At 49.5% G+C, this 21,041-nt stretch overlaps 1 protein-coding gene across 29 annotated transcripts in view; it reads left to right on the top strand.

The window, feature by feature from the left end:
- The window catches only part of KCNMA1 (potassium calcium-activated channel subfamily M alpha 1), a 708,733-nt gene that overhangs the window by 198,435 nt on the left and 489,257 nt on the right, over nt 1-21,041 (top strand). For all 29 annotated transcript variants that reach the window (XR_004425296.1, XM_033130127.1, XM_033130157.1 and 26 more), the window contains exon 2: nt 8,357-8,518. Coding sequence is in view for 28 of the 29 variants with exons in the window: in XM_033130127.1 (XP_032986018.1) it covers nt 8,357-8,518 (162 nt within the window). In the remaining variant the exon portion in view is untranslated. The remainder of the gene's footprint in view (nt 1-8,356; nt 8,519-21,041) is intronic.

Below are 21,041 nucleotides of genomic sequence, written 5' to 3'. Positions count from 1 at the left end.
GCCCCTTTCCTAGGGGTGTATCGTGTAGTTAGCAAACATGGTAGCTGCTGGAGGAGTTCATCTGGCACAAACATGGTTGCCCCCTGTGAATGGGGGTCCCAGGAGATGGGGGTGGAGACTGTAAAGTGCAGGGTAGGCTCTGCCCTGATACAGAGAGGTCGGATAACCGGAACTTCCAGTGGCAGAAATCACCTGTGCCAGCCCCTCCCTCCAGCTCCTGGTGGGGGCCAGCTCGTCTGCTGCCCCTTTTCCCCTGCTCCTGGGTGTCAGAGTGACCACCTCCTCCCTCCTCTCCCTTCCCAGAACTCTTCCATGAAAATCCCAGCTGCCGGTGCCCACATTAGGCTTTGTTTGCTTGAGCCGCTTTAGGTAATCGGCCTAATCCCTAATATCAGGATTATTGGTACCTGGGAGAATCCCATTGCTGGGCCATCCGCCCAGGATGTGAAAGAGGCTTATGGTGGGGATTTGCTCTCTTCCTGTTTGGCAGGAGTGGAGGTGGCTGGAAGACCCTTCCCCAGCATTTAGGTCCAGTGAGACCCAAGGCAGAGGGACCAGGACAGTGGCCTGCCTGGAGATACTGGAAGTCCCATGGGTTTGTAGGTATTGAAGTTCATACATTCCTGGGTTTTAGGCCAAACTGTGCCACTGAAGGTCATAATCATTGCCATGAACTAAAGTATCTTTTAAAAGCAAAACAGGCCTATGGATTTTTCCTCAGTGGATTTGAAACTTTTTTCCAGCAGGAAACCACTTCCCTCAGAGGCAGTGTCACACAGAACCTTTACTAGGTGGAAAGTGCGCAATGCAGAGATGCTTTGATTTTTCAGGGGGGCCGGGGCCTTGCTTCATCTGCCCTCCCTTGGTAACCCCCAAAGACACCTCATAGGACACACATGCTGGGATTCAAGGAGCAGAAAGCTGTGGGTTGAACGCACTGCTTCCTCTTGTTTCCCAGATGAACACTTTGCTCAGAGAGGTTAGGTGACTGGCCAAGGCCACGCAGCCGGCCCCTGGCAGAGCCAGGGCTAGCGTACAGGCTTCTTAACTTTTAGCCCTGAGCTCATCACTCTGCCACCATCCCTCCAACAGGAGAGAAAGCCTCCTCCTCCTTTGTCCTAAGCTGAGGGCAGCTGCATGCTGGGCTGCTGGGGCAGTTTTGACAGATGAGAGGGGGCAGGGGGAGGTTGTGGAGGGATGGGGTGAGGGTGGACAGTCCAGGCAGATTGAAGGAATAACTCAGAAGGAGAATCTGTCAATGCAGGCTCAGGAGAAGTGGCTTTCTGATGTCAACCAGGGGAGTTTGAGGGTAAAGTGGGCCTCTGAGACACAAGCAGAGGGCAGATGGACATTTCCTGGGTCCTTCCTTTCTTCACAGCCCTCTGAAAGTTGAGCACCCAGGAAGTGTCCCATGGTACCAAGACCCTGGGCAGCGTGTCCAGGCGTGGACTCCCAGGCATGGAAGTGTTCCTGGCTCCTACTCTGTTTCGGGGGGTGGCGGTTCCTATCAGTCCCTCAGGACCTCTGGGCTGAGAGGGCAGGCTTTACGGACCACCCCCCCCAGGTGTGCGGACTGTGCCGAGGGAGGCCAAAGCATCTCTTTCAGCGGCATCTCTGCAGAGAACCTCAGTGTGTAACAGGAGGCTTCTCAACCTGTCAAGTCGGCCACGTTCGTTTCTGACTCGATGTCCTGCTCCATGACGGGTAATGATTCTTGGCTGAGAAAGGAGCCATGTTCCTCTGTCCTTGACTTACCCGCCGTCTCAAGATTTGGGGACCTTGATGAAGGGCCTCTGCGGTACACGCGGTGCCCAGACTCCGTGGGGTGAATTGAGTGCTCAAGATGGTGATAAACCTTTCATGGGCACTTTGCAGCAGCCCATCGTCCTTCCATACACATCCCATTTGTTCCTCATGCTGTCCGTCCCCGGGAGGACATCCGGACCGGCACTTGTCTCCCTTTGGTGTCAGACAGCTGGGTTTAAATTCCGACTGTCTTCCCGGGCCAGCGACTTAACCCCTCGTCTGCAGATGAGTGTCTTGGTACCGACCGCATAGAATTCCTGGGAGGATGCTCAAAAATGGTAGCCGACGGCACTGTTATCGTTACTCCTTACTAGTAATTGTGTCTCTTCTAGGTGTTCTGTCTGTCCAGCACTGGCTTCCCATGGGCTGCAGCTCTCTTTTTCCCCGCCCGCCCGCCCTCCCTCTTCCTTCTTACTTTTCACGAAGATGTGTCAAGTACTTACTCTGAGCACATAATGTGCCAGTGTCGAGGATACAGCAGTGAATGGGGGATGACAATTCTTTCTCGCATGGTGCTTACGAGATGGTTAAAGTGTGCAGGCTAGCGGACGGTGGTGTAAACGCTCTGAGGAGGCGTAGGGCACGGACGGCGAGTGATCAGGCTGCAGTGCTGTCCTCGCCAGTCGGGTGGGCAGGGAAGCGCTCACCAATAAGGTGTCAAAGACCCCAGCAAGGTGAGGGAGCAGCCACGTGGCTGTCGGGGGCAGGGGGAGCAGACAGAGCAATCCGCCCTGAGAGGGGAGAGCGCCTGGAACGTTCTGGCAGCACCAGAATGTGGATGTGGCTGGAGTGAGTGAGTGAGTGGGAGACAGGATGAGGGCAGGAGCTGGACAGATGGGAGCTGGACATAGTCAGACTGTGTGAAGTCTGTGATTTGTCCTCTAAGTGGGATGAGAAGCCGTGGAAGGTGTCAGCACGACGGTGACATGATCTGACTTACATTTTTGGAGTAGTTTTCCTCCTAAATGAGCACCGCTTAAGCAACTTCGCAGATCTAGGGTGAGGCGTCAATGTCCGAAGAATTGAGATGTACTTAAAGCCCAGACAGACTTGTCACCTGGGGGTGCTCAGCAGGGAGCAGTGAGGGAACTTGGGAGTCCTCCTGGGGGCTGGTCGCCCGTCCCTGCTGCAGTCACCCAGCAGGTGTGTTGCCCAGGGTGGCCGTGGCACCTGGCGTGGCTGGACAGATGTTGGTGTGAGTGTGCCCAGGGTGTATATGCCCAACTGGGTGGGAGCAGGTGTGGTGGTGGCTCAGAGAGGGTGTGCCCTGCATGGTGGGCCACCTGGCAGCACTTGGCACCTCATCTTGTGGGGGCCCAGGGAGATACCCAGGGCCTTGCCCTGCAAGAGGCAGCTGAGTGGGGGTCTGAGAGTTGAGCCACATGCTTTGTGAGGCCTGGCTTTGGGGTCCGGGACCCCTTTCTCCAGAGCAGCACTGCTTCCTGCTCAGAGCCAGAGGACAGCAATGCCCCCATTAGGAAGTGGGTAGTTTCCAAAAGTGCTGGGCTCTACCTTACCAGATTCTAAGGCCACACTCATCACAGAAAAGGCTTTGAGAAATGAAATGACTTGTCCGGGAAAGATAGAGACAAACACACGGCCTGGATCTGAGGTTTGGGAGTCTGTGGAGTCCTGGGGTTAGAACCGGCTTGCCCTCTGGTGCTGGGCCAGAGCCACTCCCACTGCTCGGTTTCTCTAGCCCTTTGAAGACAAGAAAGTTTGCTCCCTGCCATGGCCCCCACACCCAAACCCAGGACCAGGCCACGTGGAGGCTTCTGTCAGTCCTAGGAATGCCCGGACATCAGGTTGCAGGCTCACACAGCAGAGGGAGCCGCTTGTGCGTGTTGGGTTCCCTTGGAGAGATTTGGAAGAAGCATCCTGTTGGGGAGGCAACGAGAGAGAAGGGAAACAGAGCCAGCTGGCGGCTTATGTCTTGGCTTGGGGGTTACCTGGCTGGGCTGGTTGGCACCAGTCATGTGCCTGCCCCCAGCCCTCAGGGTTCTCATCTGTGTAGTGAGGGGTGTTGGTGTCTGAAGGGGTTGCTGAGGTCCCTTCTCAGGCTTTGGTCTTTGACCTGGTGTTTTAAGGGAAATGTCCCAAATCCAACAGATATGTGCTCTGTATGGTTAGTACTGGACAAGTGTGGTCCAGTTGGCCCCTTGGCCACAGGAGGCAGAGGAGTGGCGAGGCCTGCTATGGCCGTGTCAGTAGGAGGTCACTGAGGTGAATGCCGCTAAAAAGAATGTAGAGAAGGAAAAACAGAATGAGACCGTGTGCCTGGGCCCAGCCGCGAGAGAGGAGGCCCACGTGGGCAGGCAGTGGGAGGGAACTGCCAGCCGCTTTGCTCTCCCGTGTCTCCCAACCTCCTGTACCTGCAGCCACGCCCTGCAGCCCTCCTCACCCTCTGGTGTGGGCACTGAGATGAGACGTTGTCCTCTGTTGTCCCCAGGAGGCAGTTGTGGCTTGTTTTACACGACTCTGGTGGGGAGAGAGGGCACGGCTGGAGGGAGGAGTAGCCTCCAAAGCAAGATGGAACCCCTTTCCTGCGGTGGCTACAGCAGGACCTCCACAGTCCAGGATAGGCACCCCACCCTGCCCAGTCTCCTTCCCCCCTCTCCCATGTTCCTTTCCCCCACGTAGCCCCATTTCTCTGCAACGGGAAGTAGAAGTTTGGGGATGGATGGACCACCACTTTGCTATTTAGGGGACAGTGCTATGCATTGCTTATCTCACATAAGCTTCCCCGTTAATATATGCCTGTCCCCATTAGGACAAGGCACTGTCCGCCCATAGACAGCATCCTGTGGGATATAGGAGAGAGAGCAGTGTCCTGGGACTCAGGAGGAGCCTCTCTCTGGCCCTCATGTAATGGAGCTTAGAGTCACTCGGTCCAGGGCTCACTTTGTGTGGGAATCTGCCCCACACAGCATCTGCTGGAACATTCCGGAAGTCGGGGCATCTTGCTTCCCAGAGGCCCATTGCCTGGTCAAAGGATTGTAGCCATTAGAACCTACACTCATTTAACCTTAGAGGCAAACAGTGCCATCAATAAGTGCTGCATCTCAGCAGCTATAACTGCCCCGTGCCAAGCACCGTGACAGTGCTATGCATTGCTTATCTGACATAAGCTTCCCCGTTAATATATGCCTGTCCCCATTTTACATGGAGGAGGCCCAGGCTTGGGAGTTAACGTGCCTACGGTAGTCAGCTTATGACTGGAACAGACATAAGTCCAAATGGGCTCTCTGCCTCTAGCCCAGGCTCTCAGTTGCTCTCAGTTGCCCTGTCTGTGAAATGGGGACAATTCCATCTGCCTGTTGGATTTATTATAAGCTCTAAGCAAGATCATGCGTAGAGAGCACCTAATTTGTAGTTTCTGACAGCCAGTCCTGGCTTGATAAATAGAGGCCAATCACTATTATGTGGGCTCTGCCCCTTACCACTCCTTCTCCCTGTGTGTCCCCAGCAAGGCTACATAACCTCTCTGGGCCTCTACCCCCTTGTCTCTGGAGCATAGGGCTATAATCCCTGCTCTAGATGAGAGATGCTTTGGCCAGAGTGAGGTCAGAGATGGGGAGGGCCCTTCCGTCCAGGCCAGGGAGTGCTAACCGGGCCTGCTGGCGTCAGGCTTTGTTAGAGCTCCGGCCTCTTCCTTCTCCCTGCCACTCCCTCCAGTCCTCCCTCCCTCGCGTGTAATTAAGCTCACAACGTCTCTTGTAAGCAAATAATAATAAGGACATTATCTCTCTTTCGTCTGTGTTTTTTCTTGCCTATCATAAGGTAATTAAAATAATGAATGCCTTGTAAAACAATAGGTAAGAGGGCAGGCAAGAGAGCATTATCTGCCATATCCCGCTTGTGCTGTGAATTATTGATGCATTGAAACCACTGTGACTGGAGAGGACTTCCTGTCTCCCAGCCCTTTTCGTGCCCACTGACTCCCTCCTCCAGGGTTCGCCCAGGTAGGGCTGGGAACCTGAGCCCCCAAGGTTGAGGAGCAGAGAGCTAGCCCTCCAGCCCCCACCTTGCCCCCCACCATGGCCCTGGACCCGTTCAGAAATGTTGCTGGGAGGCACTGCCCAAAAGGAAACACGAGAGCCTCTGATTTGAGAGCCTTCTCCCGCCCCATCTCTTCCCTGTCCACCGCGTGTTCTCTGTTCTGAAAGAAGGAGGTGGTCCTGTGCCCGGGGAAAGGGAGAGGCTGGGAAAGGGCGGGGTGTTAATACCTGTGTCTCGTTTCAGATCAGGGCAGGGATGAGCAAGCCACGCCAGGATGATTAGGAGCAGTGGTTCTCAAAGTGGGGTTCCCAGACCAGCATCAGCATCACCTGGGAACCTGTTAGACATGCAGCTGGGGGTGGGGGTGGGGTCCAGCATCCTGTGGTACCGAGCCCTCTCCAATTTGAACCACTGCTAGGGTGTTAGTGGCTGGAGAAGAAGCGGGGGGCTGTGGGACTAATTAATGGAATGTGTGTTATGTGCCGTCGGGCGTGGTTTAATACCCACAATGCCGATGGGCTGGCAGTATTGCCCCATCGTGCAGGGGAGGTCTTCCAGGGATGGGAGAGCTGAATCTTCACCTTCAGTTACTAAGGCTGCCCCTGGATCAGGGTCTCCTTTCCTGCCAGGACACCCATCTGTGCAGTCTCCACATGTCTGAGACTCAGGGTCCTACCAGGCCACTGAGACTGACCTTAGGTGGGTTGGGCAGCGGGCTCCACACATGTCAGCAGGTGGCCCCCAAAATACCCACCTTGTGCCTCATCCCCTGCCCCTGGCCTCCTCTTGGACTGTGCTAGCTCCATGGGGGCCCAACACATTTGGAAATAAAACATGAGCACTTGGTGTTGCATTTGGTGTTTCTGACACTGTTTCCCAGCGAGCCTCACCAGCCAGGGGTGGCGGTGGGGAGAGAACCAGGTCTCAGGAGCAGCTTCCTGTCCACTTCAAGGCCCATAGAGGAGGACTCATTCGGCGCCTCCCAGCTCTCCTTCCCTCACTCCGCTCCACCCCCACTCACTGCAGACAAAGATTTTCACTGCCGCCCCCTTTGTTTTTTACCCCTCACTCCAATCCACAATGATCTCCAAGGTCAGTTTGCTTTGGAAATTAATTCTAGCATTTTAAATGATGAACATAATTTTGCTGGCATCTTTTAAAACATCTGTATCTGCAAAAAATAATCTCAGTGAGTAATTGAGTAAGGGGCTCAGTGAAATTTAAATTTTAGATAAATAATGAGTACGTTTTTAGTATAAGTATGTCTCGTATAATATTTGGGGGCACACTTATACTAAAAAATCATTTGTTGTTTATCTGAAGTTTAAATTTCTCTGGATGTCCTGTATTTTATTTAGCAACCCTAAGCTCAGGTTCCGTAGTCCGTGAGGGGCTGATACGCATAGCCCTTTTCATCCATTCATCCATTCATTCATTCATTCATTCATTCATTCATTCATTCATATTAATCGAGCCAGCTGTATGCCAGGTGCCCTTTTAGGCACTGGGACATACAGCAGTTGGGGAAAACAGATAGTAAATGAAGTACGTAAGTGGATTACAGGGCGTATTAGAGGTTTTAAGTGCTATGGAGAAAAATAAAGCAGAAAGGCGGTGCTGTCGGAAGGCAGGCCTGCGATTTTAAAAGGGTAGCCAGAGAAGACCTCATTTGAAACGGTGATATTTGAGCAAGGACTTGAGGGAGGTGAGCAAGGACTTGAGGGAGGTGAGGGGGCAAGCTGTGACCCTTTGTGGGAGAAGGGTGTTCCAGGCAGAGGGCGCATTGTGTGCAAAAGAGTGCAATTTAGGGCCCAGTGCAGGGCTAGTTGTCTGATGATGTTGACCTTGTTTCCTGGAGCACATTTGAAGCCAGGCAGGGGAATTTATTATTGTCTCCTATAACTGAAAAATCTGGTGTGGATTTCAGACACAGCTGGATCCAGGTGTTTAAATGATGATATCAGGGTTCCATCACTTCTCCTCCTTTTCTCTGTGGTACCTTCATTCTCAGGGAAGGATTACCTTTCCCGCTGTTTCCAGCCAAAGTCCCCCGCTTGGGTCTGTATTGGGTTGATCTGGGGCATGTGACTGCCCCCGGCCCAGTCGCTGTTGCCAGGGCGATGGAATGATATGACTGACCTGTCCCCATTCCTGGGCCAGCGCAGGCCTAGCAGTCCCTTTTGAACCACACAGATGGAGATGAGGAGATGGTAGTTTTCTTTAAGGAAAGATCGGGCACTCCTGTGAGGCAGAGACCTCAGACAGGATGCTTTTCCTCCTGAGCTTTGTTGCTTTAAAACAGGAAGAGAATAGTCTCATTTTTCTTCCTTTCACAAAGATATTTGAAAGGGAAATAAAGAAAAGATTATTTTTTTAAAAGATTTAAAAAAGCGAGCAAAGCCATAATCCATCCTTTCTGCCCTACCCCTGTACCTTCATGCCAGTTCTCACCTTAGAGGAGGACCCTTCCAGCTTTGATTCTCTTGGATAGGTTGCGTTTTTAAAATCCAGTTGTTCCCTATGTCTCAACCCTTGTTCTCTCTGTTGACAGGAGGCCCAGAAGATTAACAATGGCTCAAGCCAGGCGGATGGCACTCTCAAGCCAGTGGACGAAAAAGAGGAGGCAGTGGCAGCCGAGGTCGGCTGGATGACCTCTGTGAAGGACTGGGCTGGGGTGATGATATCTGCCCAGACACTGACCGGCAGAGTCCTGGTGAGTCCCCAATTCCCTCCTCACACGAGGAGGCCTTCTTCCTCATCCATCATTGCTTTGTTTATAGGGATGTGATGTTTCGTGGGGTCTTCTCCAGGCCACTGACTATTGGGAGGAAGGGTGAACAGGGGGTGCTTACGTATAGTCATGGAGAAGAGGCTGGGTTCGTGCACATCTAAGCCAGTGGTTTATGGAGGGATTTGCAGAGTGCACCAGTGTCCGGGGCACAGAGGGTCTGCTGGGGCAGAGACCCAGGGAGTTGTGTGCATGTGTGTGTGTGTGTGTGTGTGTGTGCGTGTGTGCATGTGTGTGTGTGTGCGTGTGTGCATGTCTGTGTGTGCATGTGTGTGTGTGCGTGTGTGTGTGTGTGCGTGTGTGCATGTGTATGTGTGTGTTGCCCTTCTGGGGATGTTGCTGTTGTCCTCTGGCCACTAAGCAGGGAGTGCCTTTTGGGTGGTTTCTGATCTCCAGCCCTGTGTAATGTGGATCCTGCCCACGGGGGATATGCTCCGTCATGCTGGTGAAACTCACTGGCAGCCGCTCTGAGGCTGTCTGGCCCTGTGCTTGGAGCATTGCTCGTGCGACCTTATTTCTCCTAGGCCCAACTGCAGCCAGGGCTCATCCTGCTCCTTCTCTGTGCATTTCCTGCTTTCTCTCCGATCTGCTTATGTGGAACTTGGCTTCACTCACTGGCTTCATGATCTCCTGGTTCTTGGCAAAGGTCATGGGTGGGACAAGCCTATAGTGACCAACCATGCCAGTTTGCCCGGGACTGAGGGGTAACTAGAACATGGGTCTTGCAGTGCAAAGGGAGAAAGTCCTGGCAAACAGGCACAAGTTGGACACTCTGGTCAGGTCACGCTCCTGCCATATGTGGGCCCTTCTCTGGGGTACCCGTGCCCACCGGCTTTCTTGGGTCTGCTTTGGGTCAGCGGTTTCCCTGAGAAGGATGTTACATTCCAAATAATTTCTTCCTGTGCTTCTGGAAGCTGTTTTGTATGGGCTGCCCTTTCTGTGTATGAAGCTGGGCTTGGTCAAGAGTCATGGCTCACAGATAGAATGAATGGGGATATTGTGATGGCTGGGTGGATCAAAGATCAGGTAGACGTGCTGGAAAATAGATGGCATCACCCTCGACATTTCATAGCAAAACGCAGTGAGGAGGTAAATGTAGACATATGTAGGGAGGTGGTGAAAATGTCTCCCATCAGAATCTTTTTTGGGAAGAACTCTACTTTATGTTTGGAATAAATCCCTTACGAACAGCTTGAAGGAAGGAGTAAGACACTGAATGCCGTGCTTGAGTCACAAAGGTGGTGGCCAAACAGCCTTTAAGGCAGATAGGGTTCTGTTACCTGAGGGACCCATCACGAGCGAAGCCTTCTGACGGGTGTATATGAAGCCGTAGCTCATGTCAGTTGATAGCAAAATTGAAAGGGGAGAAATTTAAAGTTGGAATTTTGGAGGAAGTGGAGAAACTGGTGAGGCTAGTTGCTGCATGGAGGAAGACAGAGAGGGGATGGCCTGGGTTGGCGGGACCCAGGAAAAATCGGGCAGTCCTGGGTGTCTAATGACGAATTGAAGGTGGCTTGCTGTGGGCTGTGCTGTGTAAGCACCACCCTTGTGTCCTCCAGCCCCTGCCATCGCCCTGAGTCTTCGGTAAAGTCTCTATTGCTCTTTTATGCTCGTATATGAGTGGGAAACATAAAGAGGTTGAATTCTATGTCTGGGCATTCACATGGGATGGAATGGAGGCAGTGCGTTCTATCCATATGGCAGTGATGGATGAGGGACAGCAGACAGTTTAGTTGCACAGATGTGCCAGTCCTGTAGCTCCATGTGGCCATTGTAGACAGTTTTAATTATTTTCATGAGCATCAGCCAAGAGTTACTGAGCATCAACTCTGGGCCAGGTGTTCTTTTCAGCCCTGCAGACAGCAAGGAGTGATCCTGATTTCATTGTACCACGGACGGAAGTTATTAAAGGAATGTCTGGAGGAGAGATACTATGAGTACAAGCATTACATGAGTGTGTGTTGGGGTGGGGAGGCTGAGTATGGAGAAGTTGGGGGGCATCAAGAAAGCGGTTGCAGGGAAGAAAGCCTTTGAGCTGAAACTTCTATTTTAAGATGAACGGAACACGTGCTTGATGATAGAGACGACATAAAAAATAAAAACATACCCAAGCTTGAAAACAAGAAAGGGGCCACTTAGTGGGCCAGAAGCCGAGAATACCTAATAAAATGCAGAGCATTTGAGTTGAGCTTTGAAATGTGAGTGAGGAAGTCCTTCCAGAGTGAGGAGCAGCGGGAGCAGAGAAGGGGCACGGCACTGATGGAAGGAGGCCCAGGCTGCGAACACAAAGGTGCCCGACAGGAAGTAAGACTGGGAAGGTGGGCTGGTCCGCTCTTCAAGTGTCAAGCAAAAGAATTTGGGCTGACTTTTGTAGAAAATGAGATTTTGAGGGAAGGGTGTCATGATTGGTGGGTGTACAGGGAGAGCTGGTGGAGAAGTGGAGGCCAAATTGGTGGGGCGGGTGCTCCGAGGTGCTGGGGTCAGTTCGGATAGTGAGCTCCCGGCACCGGTGACAGGATGCCAGGCAATGGCTGCAGTGGACCTGGTGAGGCCAGGCCTGAACTGACACCCAGCAGTGGAGGCAGGTAGGTGGGTGGGTGTGGGTGACATTGTGGAAGTGGAATCCCAGGCCAGGTGTACCTAGCATCCACCTTGATACGACCGCTGACAGTAACGTTATCAAGAGCCTCTTGTGAGCCAGGCAGGCACTCTGCTAGACTCTATATGACCAGGTTGAAGGGTAAGGACCATGTATGTGTATTTGTTTGTATTGTCCATTTTGCTGTTGCGTTGTAGGGGTTCGTTACAAGGAAGGAAGCAAGCCAGTCTTATCAATGCATTCATTTCCATTTTATAGCTGAAAAAACCAAGGCACAGGAAGGGCAATGACTTGCCTAAGAATATGGAGTTGCAAGTGACAGAGCCAGGCTAGTACCCAACGGCCTCTGGACTGCCTGTCTAGTGCTCTTTCTGTGTCATTACTTCCCAGTGGAAGATAAAGCTTCTTCTATTCTAAGCCACTGCCAGCTGTCGCTTTGGCTGTGACATTTTGACTTTACCATTAGGTCTGAGCCAGTTAGGTCCTATGGCTACTTGGCCTGATTCTCTTAACATTTGTGTGGACAAGAACACTCTGCCTAGGCCTCCTTGCCTCGCACTGCCCAGAATGCCAGCTGCTCTCTGAAGCTTTCCTTGGAGAAAATCCTGCCTGTGCCACTCTGGTGCGCTCAGAGCAGAGCAGGTCGCACTGCACAGAGAGCAGGCATCTCAGAGTTCCAGAACAGGCCTCTCTCCCTCAGGAGAAGGCATGTCCTTGCTCTGAGCAAGGCACAGATTTCACATGGAAGTCTCCGTGCACAAGAGAAAGCGGATCTGCCTGTTCAGAACCCAAAGCTGTGTTGTCTGGAGCTGTCCAAATGTTTATCCTCCCAACAATGGGACTAAAGCAAGACTAGACACTCGGCTGTTCAGTTTCCCTTTTCAATTTTTAATTTGTTTTCCTTGATGCATGGCTCAGGAGCATAGCCTCCACATCTGGGACCCTTTTTCACCTGTTTCATTGTCACCAGTGAGAGTCTCAAAGCTGGGGCATTGTGGGTAAGACCCATCTGGGAAAGGATTCGCCAAGACAACGTCAGCATATCTGTAGACTCCCCTTTTTTCCAGGATCTCTCAGAGGAGCACATCATTCATTCTCTAAGTACTTACTTCTTACCTCCCCCGGGCACTCTTCTAGGCACTGGCCGTAAAGCAGGTAGCAACAGAGATCCAGGTGTGAATAACTGGTCATGATAAACTGGATATACAGTTGTAGGGCTCAATGTAAGAAATGACAGAGGATAGTCACCATTCCCAGTGCTTTTTATAGAGAACACCTGTAGCCTCATAAAAATTGTGATAAAAATTCCGTGACCAGGTCTCAGAATAGCCTGTGTTTGCCTTGCCTCTCACCCAGCACTCAGGCTTTAGCTTCATAAAAAATGCAAGACTGGACAGAGCCTTCTCTTGGAGCACGTGGCTGAGGGATTCCACATCAAAGTGAACAGCAGACTGTCAAGGGTTCCTGCTTCCTTTATCTTTTTTTTTAAATGAAAAATATTTATTTTCTGATTATAAACGTGGCACATGATTATTTCAAAATTTTGGAACATAGTGGAAGAATTGCTGATAAATTCCACAGTGGGATATTTTCATGTAGCCATATCCGTGTATGTCATCAGGACACGTCCCCGCTGTGTAGGCATTGTTGAGGACTTTGCTGGCTACATCTCACCTTATCTGCTCAGTACACAGACTCGGGATGAGTGGTTCTTTGTTCCAGCTTTGCTGTGGTCCGCCTGGTGAACCTCTACTCAACACTCCAAATTGGGAGCGGGATCATGACTCTCTTTTTTCATGGCTGCTTGGAGCTAAGTTGGTGGCCCATTGAGAATACACAGCATCTCAGGTTTGCATTTTAGTATTCACGTGCCTTTGGCTTCATCGCTGTTTCCTCTCATTTTCCCTTTGGCCTAATTTCCTCACTCTTCTCTTTGAACTTTACATGTATGCGGTGATGTGCTTCATGTAGTTTTGTGAGCAGTGTATAAATAAAGAAGGCAAGAAACTCAGAATCGGCTTTTGCATCATTTAGTTGTACTTTGTGGAATCCTAAGCCAAACTCAATGTTAGTGATCATCTAGTACAAGGTTGGTAAATTTTCCTTTAAAGGGACATTAAATATTTCTTTAAATATTTTTAGCCTTCGCAGACCACAGGGACTCTGACAAAACTACTCAACTCTGCCTTTGTAGTTCGAAAGCAGCCACAGATAATCCATGGGCGTGACTCTGTTCCAATAAAACTTTATTGACAAAAAGAGGTGGTAGGCCAGATTTGTTTCATGGGCCGTAGCTTGCTGACTTTTGCTCTAGTTCATCTCCTCATTTTATAAATAAATTGAAAGTCAGAAATTGAAAGAAATTCCTTAGGAAGGGATTTCCTCAGATAATTTAGCATAAGAGTGATAGGTCAGGGAACCCATTTGTAATGAGGATTGTTGTGGACACAGACACATGAATAAATACAGGCACATATACATTCATACCACCGATGTTAGTGCCTCGTTTCTGAATATTCATATTAATTTCCACATTGATCTCAGAGTGACTCTTTCCTTAGGGAAACTATGACTTCTGCCCAAGCATGACTTCACCTCAAGGTGTAAGCAGTATCTAGTACCTCAAACCATGTATAGATTCAGTGTTTTGTGCTTTCCTTCAAAGACTGGTTCTGCTAATACAGCTGTCAGCAACTTGAGCAAAGATAGAGCCTTTAGAATTATTCTTTTGATTATTTTCCCCGTATTCTCATGGTACTGTGCTACATTTGAATATTGCTCCAGGATGCATACACATCTAATTCATGAACCGAGAATATATGCTACTTGCTTTACTGTCTGGGGCATGATTCGCTGAAGTAAGGAGAATAAAAACTGCCAGTCTTTCCCTTTATCTTCCTAAATATATCGCATGTGTGGCATTTCACATTAACGTCTATACATAGCTTAGACCATTCTATCCTTATCTCCGAGGGCCCAAAAGAAAATACACATCAAATATGCCTTTCAAATAGAAATAATTCTATTGGTTTAATAGAGTTAAATAGATGTGCTCACTGCTGTGCTGTTTGCCCATGAAATTGGAGCAGTTGAACAAAATGGAGGTGCACACAGGCATATGCTTAGTCAAATATGTGACTTTCATTGCTGTCATTTCTCCTTTTAGGTGGCTCATGGTGCTGGTGAAATTCCTCATCAGCGCCCTCTACTTTTCTTCTTCATTGGTGCCTGGTGGCAAATTCACACACAGCTCACATTTCTATATTCCCCTCTCTTCCTCTCATCCATGCTCCTCTCCTCTCCTTTTTCCTTTTTTTTCTTTTCTTTTTTACATTTTAGGCAAACCTACATAAAATTTTTATATCACTTACAAGTGCCCTATGTAGCAGAACAACCAGAAGTTTCATGGGCTTGTGTTTTTACTAAGAATGGTCCCATAGTGAACAGGTAGACCCTGCTTTCTGTGCAATTGGGAGTAAATTGGATTTTGTTTGAGTTTTTTACTTCCCTAAGTGAAGCTTCTTTTAAAGAATCACGCAGTAATTCCCCTGCGGGACTTAATAATGGCTCTTTATTTTATCCTGTGTATAAATAGTTTATTTTTTGGGTGTAAAGCATAAATCAGAGAAGGAATAGTTTCTTTTTATTAAACATGAAATTTTGTCGTTTTCTGATGAAAGATGCACTAAATTTGTTACCTGTGACCCGGCATCATGGGTGGGACAACATGTGTCAGAGAAGTCACTGAATCCAGCTGGCACTCACGATAGGTAGTGAGCTGCCTGTCACCGGAGAGAGTAAAAGAGAGGCAGGATCACATTGGGTGGCACTGGTACTGACTGTTGGTCAGACTTTGTCCCCATTGTTTTAATTAGATTCTATAGAAAACCACTGTTTCTCCCAAAATAAGACCTAGCCAGACAATCAGTTCTAATGCGTCTTTTGGAGCAAAAATTAATGTAAGACCTGGTTTTATTTTACTATGAGACCAGGTATAATATATAATATAATATAATGTAATATAATATATAATATAATATAATATAATATGATACTGGGTATGATATAATATAATAGAATATAACATAAAAGATGGGGTCTTATATTAATTTTTGCTCCAAAAGATGCATTAGAGCTGATTGTCTGGCTAGGTCTTATTTTCAGGGAAACCACGTGGTAGAACCAGGAGATGCTCCAGGATAAAAGTGATTCCCCAGAAGTTGGACAGACTTCATTTCTTATCCCCTTTCTGGGATTGCCAGTGCTTATCAGCATGTAAGTCTTGAAGAAGTCCTACAGTAAGGAAACAGAAAGAATTTGGTTTGCCCAGCATTTCTCATTCCTATTTCACCATGGAACCCTTGATCCATGAAACACCCATGGGCATCACAAAGACACGCTCTGGGAAACCTAGCTAGTGCAGGGATCGGCAAACTGTAGCCCGTGGGCGGAATCCGGCTGACGGCCTGTTTCGTACGGCCCACAGGCTGAGGATGGTTTTTACATTTTCAAATGGTTTTTAAAAGAATCAAAAGAAGACTATTTTGTGCCATGTGAAAATTACATGCGATTCAAATTTCAGTGTTCATAAACAGAATTCTATTGGGATGCAGCCATGCGCACTTGTTTACATATTTCTATGGCTGCCACGCTACAAAAGCAGAATTGAGTAACATCCATAGAGTCTGCAATATCCACCAGCCTAAAATAGTTATTTTCTGGCCCTACAGAAGTTTGCCACCCCCCGAAATTAAATCAGCATGTTTTCCTTCCGCTGTATGCTTGTCGATATTCCTAAGTGGCCAGTGTGACTGCTCCACAATTCCTCATGGCCCAAGGTAATGGCGAAGCTAAGCTGTACCGTCTGTCCCCTTTTCATAGAGATATGCTACATATACCTCCACAACCTCAACTAAATGATGCAGTAGAGATGGGAAAACAGAGGCCAGAGCTAGGTGGGCCCCCATGTCCACAGCAGGTTCTGAGGTGGCTCAGCGTAAGGTTTCCCCTTCCCACAGTCAGTGGAATGTGTGGGAATTCTGTAGCAGGGTCACTCCCGAAGTCTCCCCCTGTACTGCCTGCACCGCTGCAGTCAGCACACCTCCGGCCCCACCTGGCAGCCTGGAGTCTAGTCCCTGCCACCCTGGGGTCAGGCCTGCAGACCACGCACCGCAGCCGCACGGGCTACTGGTCTGTGTTGCTGGCCTGCAGGCCTTGTGCTCTGTGTGTAGGCCTCTCCAGAGCATTCTGGAAAGCGCACCTGTTAATTTTACTAGCTGGTGTGCTGTCTTCTCTAACCTCCCCTGTGAAAATGAAGGAGAGTTTCAGAAATCAATCCTCCGACAGCTCTCGAGAAAGGAAGAGCCTCATGTGGCCTCCCTTCTCTGGGTTTTTGGGGTAGGGGGTGGTGGGAAGTGGGTGCCTGCTTTGTCCTTCCACTTCATCCATCTGTCTCTTCATCCATCTGTCCAATCCGTATATCATTATTGGTATTCCCCAGAACCCAGAAGTGAATGTGGCACCCAGTCATTGGGGACCTAATACATAAAGGAGGGCACTTTGGTGTCTGTGCCCTAAGCAGGCAAGGCCGACCTTCCCTTACCAGTCACCCTGCCTCAGTTCTCTGTTTCAGCTTCTCTGTTAGGGTTGGGAGATAGGAGCCCTGCCCCTCTGCTGATCCAGCCCTATCTGAACTGGGACTCCTACTCTCTTTTGATCTCTACCTGGCTCCTTGTGTCCCTTTATCTTTTGATTGGAACTGACAAGGAGAACAGGTGGTGCACTTAATATCCCCAAATCTCCAGCTCCTGCTTTTCCTCTCTCCCTGGAACGTGCATCCTTGGGATGCTGTGACCCTTGGAACATGTGCTGTATGTGGTGCAGTAGGGCGGTTAGAAACCCAGCGTCTCCAGTCGTTCTGCTGAGTCCCAGTTCCACCACTCTCTAGGGTTTTACCCTGGCTGGTTGCTTTCGGTGCCTCAGTTTCTGCATCTGTTCAATGGGTATAATAATAGTCCCTGCCTCTTCATGTTGTTTTGAGCATTTGATGTGTCAATGAATGTGAAACGTTTAGAACAGTGCCTCTTTCGTGGTTGGTACATGAATAAGAGCATTAGCTATTATTATTTTTGTTATTGTTGCATGAGCCCAGTCACCATGTCGTGGAGGAAATGGGCTGATGTGGAGACTCTGGTGAGTGGAGAATAAATCATTCACTACAACAGAGATGGAGCAGCCTTCAGACCTCACCAAACTCAGACGTCATCTCAGAGTGATGAGCCAGCTCTGGGCACGGCCAATTCAGAGGGGTCTGACTATCCCAGGAAGGCCCTGGTTTGGGTCCAGCCAGCTGATGATTTCTGCTCCGTGCACACAGTTCAGACCCTGTCATTTCTGAAGCTGGCTCCTGCCAGGCTGACTCACCACTATTGAGTGGGCCAGGAAATTCTCACTTCATATGGCCTCCCCAAGCTGGCCACGGGCCGTAGGGAGGGCTAGGCTCTCCCTGGGAGCTGTGCACTGGAGGCTCGTATGTCATAGGAAACGCCTTGGCAGGATGACAGATGAGTCTTGTGGAAAGAGGGTCAAGTGCGCTCACTGTGGTCCCCATGTCCTGTTCTCCCTGGATGTGGAGCGAAGCTGACAGACACAGGGCTGGTTTCACAGGACTTGTCAGCACAACTATGTGGGGAGGTGTCTTTAACATTCATTTTGGTGGGCAGCAAGCACAAGTCTATTGGGTGGTGGCAGGAAAGTGTGTTAGTCACCAGGAGATAAGGATACAGATCCACTTGTACAGTAGCGGCGTCTCCTCTGAGCTGTTCATCCGTTCCTGCAAACGTTCCCAGAGCCCCTACTAAGTGCCAGATGCTATTCAAGGCAGGGGACACATGTTGGTCCGTCTAGCAAAATCTGCAAAGTGAAATCATCCAAAGTGTTGAACGTGAAAATGTTATGCTTGTATTTTCCTACAATGCTTTTGAGTGGCAAGGTTTTTGAAGTAGGTGATAAATCAGAACCTGTGGCCTATCCCGCAGTCCTGGGACAGGTTTGGGAGCTGATTCTCCTGGTCTTGATCTCACATCCTGAGTCTTCCTGATGCTGGATCGGAGGGGCCTGAGCAAATGTGTTGACAAGACTAAAGTTAAGCTCCTTCCTTCCTCCTTCCTTCCCAACCAGTCAAAGCTGGCGCCCCCTGGAGGCCTCATAGGACATAGAGCTGCCATCTTGGAATGGGAGAGTTTTCTCACCCAGCTTTCCCCCTGGGGCCTTCAGAGGATGCCAGTGGGTTTAGCAGCCCCTGTTTGCCAGAATAATATCCTAGTAGATTGAGACTCTACTCAAAGCATCCTTTTCAGCTGTGAGCAAGTTGGTTTCACAGGCCGATTCAAAAACAGAAATGACGGTGATGATGATGATGATAAAGTCGATAACCGTTGTTGCTGCTGCAGAGCACGTGCAGAGTCACACTTGGAAAGTCACACTTGGGACCATAGGCAAGTTGATGCTTCCAAGTTTAATGTACTAGGTGATGTTTAGGAGCAGGCAGACTGACGCGTGCCTGCAGGCCCCAAACTTCCCAATTTGGTTTATTAGAAGCCCCATTTTGAGGGCCTGGGTCCAGAAAGAGGCTTCCCCCCCCTTTAGAAAATCAACTACTTCAGGGGAATGACAGCAACAGAAATCTACCATTTGCCCTAAAAATTTTATTGCCAAAAAATAAAAAAAGTTCTCTAGTGTTTTAGTAGTGAGGAAACTAGGACAGGGCAGTTGCTTCTCTGTCATTCTTAAGCAATTAGGGCACTCGAAAACTCAATTACTAAATGCACCCAGGCCTCCTAAGTGCCAGGGCTAGCTCTGTGCTCATCCAGTTCATTTTAGTTCGTAAAATTGGCCTGGTATGAACGTGGAAGGCACGACAACACTAGGAATCCAGGGGCTTGTCTGAGTGGAAACTCACAAGCCTGCAGGGACTTAGAGCTTTCCTTAGGGCATCAAAGGTTACCCACAAACTATGCGGGCAAGCAGAGACCTCTGGGCCTTCCTTGCTTATTGCAAGTGGGTTAATCCCGAAAGTACATGTACTGAGCATACTGGTTTCTTGCACCTGTGAAGAATCCAGGGTCCGGTGCATCAATCTGAAGGGTTGAGAAACCATCCTTTTCCTAGAACTGTTCCCAGGCTGTTTTAGAGAAGATGCTGAATTTTGACCTTTTCTCCACTTCTCTTTTTAGTCTTGTGTGTGTGTGTGTGTGTGTGTGTGTGTGTGTGTGTGTGTGTCTGTTGGTGAAGGGACTGTCCTAAGGGAAATAGGGAAGAGCTCATTGAAAAGGAGAGAAGAAGAAAAGACATGTTCCCACACTACCCTCTCTCAAATTCGAGCTTGGCTTACACTAAAAATAGCTTGAAACAGAGGCGACTCACAAAAAGGCAGCGTTTCAGGGGGCAGAAGCTGCTGGCTCCCTGGCTGCCACACAAGCCTTCTGAGTTTCTTAGCCTCTAGGCCACCATTTGCACAGGAAGGCGTGGGGTTTGGAATCCCATTGGGAGAGGTTCAGGCCATTCTCCTTGTGTGTCTTGCTAGATCTGTCTGGAGCTAATTATATCAGCTGGGCACTCATAGCCAGCTGCCTGGGCTTTTATGCCCCAGGGATGAAAAATAACTTCCTGAGAAGGAAAGCTGTTGTTTTCAGGAGCTGCTTCATCCCACAGGCCCCTGGGGCAGCGGTGATGCGGTTATTGTCTCTCTCTGAGCCATGAGGTGGGCAACTTGGTTATTTGGCCACCTTAGACCTCTCCAGGAAGAAAGATCACCAGAAAGAAGGAAAACAGTTTACGCATCCAGGTTCATGCCATGTGTCTCTCTGGGAATTGGGGATTAGTGACGGCGTTTGAGATCAACTTGGCATATAATAATAGAGATGGCAATGACTGTCATCTGAGGAACTGTGGTCAGCAGAAAACTGCGTTCTGATCGTGGCTCTGCCATAACCTTTCTGATGACCTTGGACAAGTCAATTCTCTTTCGAGGCCTTTGTGTCTCCAAGCACAAAATGACAGGACAGCAGTAGTCTCTTAGTAGTTTGTTTCCTTGCAGCCCATGTTGTTTCTGCATTTTCTCTGTATACCATCCTTCAGCTAGCCAAGGTAGCAAGGGATCCCTCAGACCTACTGTGCCCTTGACACTTTGCTAGGTGCTAGGTGAGCTGTAAAAGGAGAAAGGATAGTTCTTTCCTCAGCTGCTGGAGCAACTGGAGAGAAGCAGGAAGTAGTCAAGGGACGTCACTGCATGGGCCTCCCCTGGCGTATTAGCATTCCATTTGAAATAAAATCTAAAACTCGCTCTCCCTCTCACTCACCTCCTATGAGTCTTTTCCTTCCAGACTCCTTTCCAGGTGGTCCTCTGTCTGCAGAGAGGAAGGGAAGCATTGAGTAGCAGGAACAGGGCCTGTGACCCTGGAGTTGGGCGGGAGGAAGGATGCCTTAGGAGGATAGGTCACATCCCAAGGGGACATGTCCTCCCTGGAGAAGGTGGCTTCCTTTAAACCATGTCACTCTTGAATTCCCTTCTTGGAGTCATCTTCAAACAGTCCCAAAACCTCTGAAGAGGTCACATTCCAACCTGGTTACCCCATTACACTAAAATGAACATCAAGAGCCTCCTTTTTGATTGAGCTGCCTCTTCTTGGGGAAACCCTGGGTGAAATATGCCTCCTGTCCTTTGCTATTTGCATTGCTTTGTCAGAACAGCTGCTGAAGCAAGTCATCTTGTTCCTGAAAGTTCATTCAGGAGGCAAACGCAGCTCCGTCTCTTTTTACCTGTAAACATTTCATGAGAGGCACATTTAT

Source organism: Rhinolophus ferrumequinum, chromosome 16, assembly GCF_004115265.2.
Source record: "Rhinolophus ferrumequinum isolate MPI-CBG mRhiFer1 chromosome 16, mRhiFer1_v1.p, whole genome shotgun sequence".
Taxonomy (NCBI): domain Eukaryota; kingdom Metazoa; phylum Chordata; class Mammalia; order Chiroptera; family Rhinolophidae; genus Rhinolophus; species Rhinolophus ferrumequinum.
The sequence above is the reverse complement of the archived record's forward strand: the minus strand, read 5'-3'. Positions and strand labels throughout refer to the sequence as shown.